At 52.2% G+C, this 10,677-nt stretch overlaps 1 protein-coding gene across 1 annotated transcript; it reads right to left on the minus strand.

Moving 5' to 3' along the window:
- Positions 1-1,641: 1,641 nt before the first annotated feature.
- Positions 1,642-3,147, minus strand: LOC119289066 (pathogen-associated molecular patterns-induced protein A70-like). The gene has a single exon (XM_037568499.1). The coding sequence runs from the start codon at positions 2,995-2,997 to the stop codon at positions 1,810-1,812; it is 1,188 nt and encodes a 395-aa protein (XP_037424396.1). The 5' UTR covers positions 2,998-3,147; the 3' UTR covers positions 1,642-1,809.
- Between the last annotated feature and the right edge of the window lie 7,530 nt (positions 3,148-10,677).

Here is a 10,677-nt window from a genome sequence, read left to right on the forward strand (position 1 = left end):
TGGAGGCAAGGTGGTCATTTCACGCGGCAGCCGAAAGGATCGTAAGTTTAGCTTTTTGATTCATTCACTCAATGTTGCTCTACACATTGCGTAGCTTGAAGGTGATGACGTGATGTACCAGATGATATAGGGCAGACTATTTACACATATACATTGTTGGATGAAGTTCATGGGCACTATGTGTGGGATGACATCTGTTCATAAAAAACGTGTTGGTCATCAGGTTATTCTAGTTGAATTTGAACTATTGTTGTACTAGACTTATTTTTATGCTATGTATGAATGGTTTGTGCTATTTTTATCCGAATTTTGATGAATTATGTCGTGTTTTATGAATTTATGTGGATAGCGTTAGATGGCCGGCTTCACATCCGTGTCCACTGACTGATCTCCCTATCCGTTGGTGAATGTGGTGTCCAGTTTACAGGTCAACGTTGGTGATGCCCTAAATGGTGATGACCTTTTCTTAACCTTATAAAATGGTGATGACTTGAACCATATTTCTTTTATTTCATATCTTTACCCAAGCACCAGCAAGTAATCATTTCATTCCATCTTACTTTTTCCTATTAGTACTACCACATATAGGTATGCACGAAACCATTCTAATCTCGAACAATCATGACGTTCTACTCTACTCTACTCTACTTGATTTCCATACCACTCCATATTTCCGTACCACATAGCAAGCGTCTGCAACGGATCAGACCAGACCACGCCAGCGGCCGTCTCGGTCACTCTTGGCCGAGATGCAGACGCCGGCGTTTCCTTCTAGACGGACACATACTAGACTCGCGCACGCTTGCCGGAGAGCGACGGCCGGCCGGCGACCGGCGACCGACGACGTGGCCACGTCTTGGACCCATCGACTGCAGCCTGCAGGGATGACCTGGCGGGTCGTGGATAGGCGCACGAATGCTGGGATATGCTCTGCACTCCTCATGTCACCAGGAGCGGAGCAAACTTTGTCACGTCGCGGCTTGGCAGTATACACCGCTGGAGGGGCACGACCTGGACATGTGCGGCCAGGGATTAAAGATGGAGGGCGACCGAGGACTCGTGACCGGAGCAGCAGTAAAAATGTCACCAAGTACGTGTACGGAGAACGCAACACATCTACATACGGCTACGCCTTCGAAGCATACGTATATACGCGTATCTCGAACGCGACAGGTGACGGTTTTTTCCATAAGAGGACAAGAGGCACCATGGACCGTGGTGAATTCCAATCCGTTACTGCTTTCTAGTAGTACGATTAACAGGTCGCGTGCACGAAATCGCGAGAAACGGCGACCACTGGACGAATGGGTCCAAAGGGCGGCCACCATCGCGTCGGGTTACGGCCAACCACAGGCGACGTACGTACATCGACATGGAAGCGTCGCTGCACGGGCCATCCTGCCTGACAACTAACTGTAGTAACTGAGATCCTAAACTCGCTCCCAGGACTTAAATTTCTTTCCGAGGCCATGGAACGAAGCAGACAGCAAAAGATCGAGAGCGCGAGGGCGAGAGATCGAGACGCACAAACCACCCGGCATCATCACTCACTGTTCACTCATCAGCGCCTACTCGGCTACTGCCATCTATCCCAACTCTCTCAAGTCTCAACCCAGGCGATGCATGATGCCATGTTCGACAGAGCAAAAATCCTCGAGTAATTAACAGATTAATTAGCGCCACAGTATTAGTCTAATCACATGCAGGAAAATGTATGTAGTAGTAGTTAATAATCTGCTAATGAACCACTTGGCAGGGTAGGGTGATGATCTACTGCTCTTCGGCGTGATCTTCTTCTCCGGCGGCTTGCTACTTGGCGCCGCGGTTGAGCACCTCCTTGTAGTTGAGCAGCGAGTTGAGCCGCTGCAGCTGGAGCTGCTTCCGGAAGCTGTTGATGAAGTCGTCCGCCCGCGCGTCCACGCCGCCCTCCTCCACCTCCGGCGGTGGTGGCGGCGGCGGGGGCAGCATCCTCGCCTCCGAGCTCGACTTGCTCATCTTCCCCTCCGCCCCCTGCTTCTCCCCCTGCTGCTGCGGCTTCTTGCCCTTCTTGCCCTGCTCCCGCGCCGGCTCCGACCGGCTCCTGCTGTACTGAGTCGACGTCTTCTTCTCGTCCGCCGCCGCGACGGAGGCCACGGCATGGTCCGGCGAGGGGGAGAGCTCGGGGGACAGGTTGCCGGAGTTGAAGCGGTAGAGGCTGAAGGAGCGCAGGCGCTCCAGCACAGACGGCGCGCGCGCCAGCGGCGCCGGCCTGTATGGAGGCACGTACTCCTCGCGGTAGTACTGCTCCTCCTCCGGCTCCTGCTCCGGCGGCGGTGTCGTGAAGCTGTTGTAGTTGTCGGTGAACTCGGTGTCCGCCCTCGCGGCGTGCTCTACGAGGTCGTCGTCGTGCTCCTCCTCCTCCAGCACGGCCGGCTGGACCACCCGAGCCGTCGGCGCCGGGGCCACCTCGGCCCTCCTCGCCTCGGAGCTGGACCTCTTCATCTTCGACGGCGGCGCCCGCCTCCTCTCCACCCGCGCCGGGGGCTCGGACCGGCTCCTGGCGTGGTGGGCGTCTCCGGCCGTCGGCGCTGGTTCCGGTTCCGGAGAGGCCGTCACATCCCGCGAGTCGGTCACGGCGCCCGCGGCGTACTCGGGCGGGAAGTCGCCGGAGCGGAAGCGGTAGAGGCCGATGGAGCGGAGGCGGTCGAGCACCGACGAGGTGCGCGTCAGCGGCGCCGGCGCCGGCGGCGGGGGCACGTACTGCTGCTGCTGCTGCTCGTGCTGCTGGTCGCGGTAGTACAGATCCTCCTGATGCTGCTGCTGCGGCTCCACGTGGTGGAGCGGTTCTTGTTGGTGGTCGCCGTCGTGGCCGCCCTGGCGTCGGCGCTGGTGGGAGCGGGAGGTGAGCAGGATGGTGCCGATGACGAGGTTGACGGTGAGGAAGAGCGTGGCCGGCGTGAAGAAGCCCTGCACAGCCTCCCACGCGCCGAGCGCCGCGGCCGTCGCGCCGCCGTCCATCTGCGCGGGCACCGGCAAGTACAGGGAGGGAGCGAGGGGACCGGCTTGGGGCCTGGCCGTGCGCGGTTGGAGCTGGTGTTGGGTGGGCCGAGGAGGTGGTGGGGATTGGCGCTTGATGACGGGGTGGGGTGCGGGGAGTCTCACAAGTGGTGGTGGCGCCGGGCGTTAAATGGTGGTGGCGGGGGCTGGGCTGGGACGGGGTCGCTGACTTGGCGGGTGGAAAACGTGGGAATCCAAGCGCTCCTCGTGACGCGCGAGCCGACCCGCCGGGATCGCGGGCGGACTGCCCGCCCGCATGGCATCTCGCCTCCCATCCCGGCCCACAAGGACGGACGCGGTATCTCACTCACACTACGCACGCAATTGCCGGGTCCCATCTCATGAGTGGTCATCATCCTCGGTCGTCCCCGGCCTCCCCCGGGTGCGGCGACCGCCTTTCCGTGCCGATCTGGATGCATCGCCGGTCGCCGACATGCTCGCATTCCGCCCCTCGTCTCCCCGGCCGGTCATCAAGTTCGTAGCGTACGTTACGCACATGGTGGCTCCCCCGCCGCTGCCTAACCTGACTGTGGTAGACCCGGAGTTGTCATGAGGCTACCGCCTACCTGCGTGCCATCGAAGATGAACGCCACCACCATGGCCCAGCGGTCACTCTCTGTAAGTTGAGAAATTGATTGGACGGGAACAATCGCATGCAACTATTTCAGCAACTCTCGCGCACAGTTTATCTACCTGGCACATATTTTCACTCACGATGACTTTCTTGAAGTGCAGGTGGCACAGTTGACCTCTCAACGCAAGACCAGACAGCACAGTAATCAATAGACGCGTCGTAACTCAGGCGCTATGCAGTTAACCAAGCTTCCTGCTTACTACAACGTCTGAATATCTAACTGACCACTGACAGTCTGACACCATTGGTTAAGTTCCTCGGCAAACAAACAAGCACATACATTGATGCATATGCATAGAACCTGACGCGTATTTGGTGAAGTAGGTGGCACACGTCCACAGGTGCGATCACGTGTGGCCTCCTTGCTGGACGTCTCCGCATGGCATCCCCTGCTGGCTGCTGCAGGTCAAAGCCCGGCCACTTGATTAGCGTTTTTAACGACGCCACCAAGAAACCTACTGAGAAAGAGATAAGCTCTCGCTAGTCGGTACAGATATTAGATTTTCTCAACAGTCACTTTCAAGGACAACAAAACGTATCAAGTACGATCTGATGCACTGTTTGCTTCTGAGCATGGGGCCCATGCGGTGCCTACTCAGCATCCGGCTCGATCTGACCTCTGTACCTATCGATCTAGTCAAGCATACGCAGTGTATAATCGAGTAAGAGCATCTTCAGGTGTTGGCCCTCAGGAGGTATAAAAATCGCGGTTCGGGGATGAGCTGGCGATAGAATCGGCTCTGGGGCGGTTGAGCATCCAGCCGTCGCCCCAAGTCGCCCCAGGCGTCGATATTGGCTTATTCCTGGCCGCTTTTCGGCCCACTTTCGGCGAAAAATGGTCCGATATCGGCGATAATCGGCCCATATTCGGCGTGGTTCGGTGTTGAATTTTCAACATTAATAGTTTTCTAATTACATATTTTATCACACAAAATCAAATAGTTCAACAAAATAGTTCAATACAAATTATATAGTTTAACAAATAAAAACTCATATTTCATCACACGTCGAGCTAGGCATCGTCCTTGATCATCCATAGGTGCTCCACCAGATCCTGCTGCAGTTGATGATGCACATGTGGGTCTCGAATCTTCTGACGCATACTAAGATAGGCAGTGCAGGTTGCTGGTAGCTGGTGATCAACTTCGGCTAGAGGACCTTACCTGTAGTATGGTTCAATGTCAAACACTGGCTCTTCCTCCTCGCTCTCGATAATCATGTTGTGCAAGATGACACAACAAGTCATGACCTCCCACATTTGATCTTTCGACCAGGTCTGAGCAGGATACCGGACAACAGCAAATCGAGATTGGAGCACACCAAATGCCCGATCGACATCCTTCCTGCAAGCCTCCAGCACCTTGGCAAAGTGGGACTTCTTGCCTTCTGGCACAGCGTTCGAGATAGTATTCACAAATGTAGACCATCTCGGATAGAATCCATCAGCTAGGTAGTACCCCTTGTTGTAGTGCCGCCCATGGACCTCGAAATTCACCGGAGGAGAATGATCTTCAACAAGCTTGGCAAAGGCAGGGGAGCACTGCAGCACGTTGATGTCATTGTGAGTTCCTGGCATACCAAAGAAGGAGTGCCAAATTCAGAGGTCCTTTGTGGCCACCGCCTCAAGTACCACACTGCAACCGTCTTTGGCGCCTTTGTACATCTCCTGCCAAGCAAATGGGCAGCTCTTCCATTTCCAATGCATGCAGCCGATGCTTCCAAGCATCCCAGGAAATCCTCTTGGTGTATTCTGTGCTAGGATCCGAGCAGTGTCTTCCGCATTGGGTGTTCGCAAGTATTGCGGTCCAAACACTGCCATCACTGCCCGACAGAACTTGTAGAAACACTCAATGGTGGTGGACTCGGCCATGCGCCCATAGTCGTCGAGTGAATCACCGGGAGCTCCGTATGCAAGCATCCTCATTGTTGTCGTGCACTTCTGGATTGAGGTGAATCCAAGTTTGCCGGTGCAATCCTTCTTGCACTTGAAGTAGCTGTCGAACTTTCAGATGGAATTCACAATCTTGGGAAAAAGCTTTCGGCTCATCCGACAACGACGCATAAATGCTTTGTCGCCGTGCAGTGGAGCGTCGGCGAAGTAGTCGGAGTAGAGTATGCAGTAGCCTTCAAGACGATGCCGGTTCTTTGCTTTCATCTGCCCCGGCGCCGAACCACCTCGCCGCGGGTTTTCATTGCTCGCCAGCAGGCCGGCGAGGGCGACGAGGACCATGAGATGATCCTCTTCCTGGACGCTGGCCTCGGCTTCCGTCTCCAGCAGCGCGGCGAGCGCCTCCTCGTCGTCCGAGTCCATTGACGAGGCAGGCAAATCGGTGAACACCTTGCGGGCGTGGTGGGCGCGCACCCGCCGCTACACTACCCCTCCGCGGCCGGAACACTGGAAAAATCGCCCAGCCGGTGGTGGAGAGGCTGCCTCGGCGAAACCTCTACTCTTTTTTCGACAGGGAATGGGCTATCTAGCGGTGGTGGGCGGTGGGCGGCGCCGGGATCAGCCGGTTGGTGGCTGATACGTCTCCAACATATCTATAATTTTTAATTGTTCCATGCTATTATATTATCTGTTTTGGATGTTTAATGGGCTTTATTATGTACTTTTATATTATTTTTGGGACTAACCTATTAACCGAAGGCCTAGTGCAAATTGCTGTTTTTTGCCTATTTCAGTGTTTCGCAGAAAAGGAATATCAAACGGAATGAAACCTTCGCGAGGATCTTTTTTGGAACAAACGCAATCCAGGAGACTTGGAGTGGAGGTCAAGGAAGCAGCGAGGAGGCCACGAGGTAGGGCGGCGCGCCCCCCACCCTCGTGGGCTCCTCGCAGCTCCACTGACCTACTTCTTTCGCATATATACACTCTTATACCCTGAAAACTGTTGGGGAACATAGTAATTTCAAAAAAATCCTAAGCACAAGCAAGATCATGGTGATGCATAGCAACGAGAGGGGAGAGTGTCGTTCACGTACCCTCGTAGACCGTTAAGCGAAAGCGTTATAACAACACGGTTGATGTAGTCGTACGTCTTCACGGTCGACCGATCCTCAACACCAAACGTACGGCACCTCCGTGTTCAGCACACGTTCAGCCCGGTGACGTCCCGCGAACTCACGATCCAGTAGAGCTCGGGGAAGAGTTTCGTCAGCACGACGGCGTGGTGACGATGTTGGTGAAGCTACCGACGCAGGGTTTCTCCTAAGCACCGCTACGATATAACCGAGGTGGATTATGGTGGAGGGGGGCACCGGACACGGCTAAGAGATCAACAGATCAATTGTTGTGTCTATGGGGTGCCCCTGCCCCCGTATATAAAGGAGCTAGGGGGCAGGCGGCCGGCCAAGGAGGAGGCCGCGCCAAGGGGGGAGTCCTACTCCCACCGGGAGTAGGACTCCCTCTTTTCCTAGTTGGAGTAGGAGAGGAGAAGGAAGGGAGAAAGGAAGAGAAGGAAAGGGGGGCGCCACCCCCTCCTTGTCCAATTCGGATTAGAGGAGGAGGGGGCGCGCGGACGCCCTTGGCCGCCCTCCTCTTCTCCCACTAAGGTCCATTAGGCCCAATATACTCCCCGGGGGGTTCCGGTAACCCCCCGGTACTCCGGTAAATGTCCGAAACCTCCCGAAACACTTCCGGTGTCTGAACATAGTCATCCAATATATCGATCTTTACGTCTCGACCATTTCGAGACTCCTCGTCATGTCCATGATCATATCCGGGACTCCGAACTACCTTCGGTATATCGAAACACAAAAACTCATAATACCGATCGTCATAGAACTTTAAGTGTGCGGACCCTACGGGTTCGAGAATTATGCAGACATGACCGACACACGTCTCCGGTCAATAACCAATAGCGGAACCTGGATGCTCATATTGGTTCCTACATATTCTACAAAGATCTTTATCGGTCAAATCGCATAACAATATACGTTGTTCCCTTTGTCATCGGTATGTTACTTGCCCGAGATTTGATTGTCGATATCTCAATACCTAGTTCAATCTCGTTACCGGCAAGTCTCTTTACTCGTTCTGTAATGCATCATCCCGCAACTAACTCATTAGTCACATTGCTTGCAAGGCTTATAGTGATGTGCATTATCGAGAGGGCCCAGAGATACCTCTCCAACAATCGGAGTGATAAATCATATTCTTGATCTATGTCAACTCCACGAACACCATCGGAGACACCTATAGAGCACCTTTATAATCACCCAGTTATGTTGTGACGTTTGGTAGCACACAAAGTGTTCCTCTGATATTTGGGAGTTGCATAATCTCATAGTCATAGGAACATGTATAAGTCATGAAGAAAGCAATAGCAGTAAACTTAAACGATCAAGTGCTCGGCTAATGAAATGGGTCAAGTCAATCCCATCATTATCCTAATGATGTGATCCTGTTGATCAAACGACAACTCATGTCTATGGCTAGGAAACTCAACCATCTTTGATCAATGAGCTAGTCAAGTAGAGGCATACTAGTGACACTATGTTTGTCTATGTATTCACACATGTATTATGTTTCCGGCTAATACAATTCTAGCATGAATAATATGTTGGGGAACGTAGTAATTTCAAAAAAATTCCTACGCACACGCAAGATCATGGTGATGCATAGCAACGAGAGGGGAGAGTGTGATCTACGTACCCTCGTAGACTGACAGCGGAAGCGTTATGACAACGCGGTTGATGTAGTCGTACGTCTTCACGGCCCAACCGATCAAGCACCGAAACTACGGCACCTCCGAGTTTTAGCACACGTTCAGCTCGATGACGATCCCCGGACTCCGATCCAGCAAAGTGTCGGGGAAGAGTTCCGTCAGCACGACGGCGTGGTGACGATCTTGATGTTCTACCGTCGCAGGGCTTCGCCTAAGCACCGCTACAATATTATCGAGGAGTATGGTGGAAGGGGGCACCGCACACGGCTAAGAAAACGATCACATGGATCAACTTGTGTGTCTAGGGGTGCCCCCTGCCCCCGTATATAAAGGAGCAAGGGGAGGAGGCCAGCCAGCCCTAGGGCGCGCCAAGGAGGAGGAGTCCTCCTCCTAGTAGGAGTAGGACTCCCCTCTTTCCTACTCCTACTAGGAGGGGAAAAGGAAGGGGGAGAGGGAGAAGGAAAGGGGGCGCCGCCCCCCTCTCCTAGTCCAATTCGGACCAGAGGGGGAGGGGGCGTACGGCCCACCCCTGGCCGTCCCTCTCTCTCTCCACTAGGGCCCATAAGGCCCATTACTTTCTCCCGGGGGGGGGGGGTCCGGTAACCCTCCGGCACTCCGATTTTCTCTGAAATCATCCGGAACACTTCCGGTGTCCGAATATACCCTTCTAATATATCAATCTTCATGTCTCGACCATTTTGAGACTCCTCGTCATGTCCGTGATCACATCCGGGACACCGAACTAACTTCAGTACATCAAAACTCATAAACTCGTAATATAACTGTCATCAAAACCTTAAGCATGCGGACCCTACGGGTTCGAGAACAATGTAGACATGACCGAGACATGTCTCTGGTCAATAATAGAGGAACCTAGATGCTCATATTGGTTCCCACATATTCTACGAAGATCTTTATCGGTCAGACCGCATAACAACATACGTTGTTCCCTTTGTCATCCGTATGTTACTTGCCCGAGATTCGATCATCGGTATCTCAATACCTAGTTCAATCTCGTTACCGGCAAGTCTCTCTACTCATTTCGTAATACATCATATCGCAACTAACTCATTAGTTGCAATGCTTGCAAGGCTTATGTGATGTGCATTACCGAGAGGGCCCAGAGATACCTCTCCGACAATCGGAGTGACAAATCCTAATCTCGAAATACGCCAACCCAACATTTACGTTTGGAGACACCTGTAGAGCTCCTTTATAATCACCCAGTTACGTTGTGACGTTTGGTAGCACACAAAGTGTTCCTCCGGCAAACGGGAGTTGCATAATCTCATAGTTATAGGAACATGTATAAGTCATGAAGAAAGCAATAGCAACATACTAAACGATCGGGTGCTAAGCTAATGGAATGGGTCATGTCAATCACATCATTCTCCTAATAATGTGATCTCATTGATGAAATGACAACACATGTCCATGGTTAGGAAACATAACCATCTTTGATTAACGAGCTAGTCAAGTAGAGGCATACTAGTGACGTTTAGTTTGTCTATGTATTCACACAAGTATTATGTTTCCGGATAATACAATTCTAGCATGAATAATAAACATTTATCATGATATAAGGAAATAAAATAATAACATTATTATTGCCTCTAGGGCATATTTCCTTCAGTCTCCCACTTGCACTAGAGTCAATAATCTAGATTACACAGTAATGATTCTAACACCCGTGGAGCTTTGGTGCTGATCATGTTTTGCTCGTGGAAGAGGCTTAGTCAATGGGTCTGCAACATTCAGATTCGTATGTATCTTGCAAATCTCTATGTCTCCCACCTAGACTAGATCCCGGATGGAATTGAAGCGTCTCTTGATGTGCTTGGTTCTCTTGTGAAATCTGGATTCCTTTGCCAAGGCAATTGCACCAGTATTGTCACAAAAGATTTTCATTGGACCCGATGCACTAGGTATGACTCCTAGATCGGATATGAACTCCTTCATCCAGACTCCTTCGTTTGCTGCTTCCGAAGCAGCCATGTACTCCGCTTCACATGTAGATCCCGCCACAACACTCTGTTTAGAACTGCACCAACTGACAGCTCCACCGTTTAATGTAAACACGTATCCGGTTTGCGATTTAGAATCGTCCGGATCAGTGTCAAAGCTTGCATCAACGTAACCATTTATGATGAGCTCTTTGTCACCTCCATATATGAGAAACATATCCTTAGTCCTTTTCAGGTATTTCAGGATGTTCTTGACCGCTGTCCAGTGATCCACTCCTGGATTACTTTGGTACCTCCCTGCTAGACTTATAGCAAGACACACATCAGGTTTAGTACACAGCATTACATACATGATAGAGCCTATGGCTGAAGCATA

This window comes from Triticum dicoccoides, chromosome 1A (assembly GCF_002162155.2).
Source record: "Triticum dicoccoides isolate Atlit2015 ecotype Zavitan chromosome 1A, WEW_v2.0, whole genome shotgun sequence".
NCBI lineage: Eukaryota > Viridiplantae > Streptophyta > Magnoliopsida > Poales > Poaceae > Triticum > Triticum dicoccoides.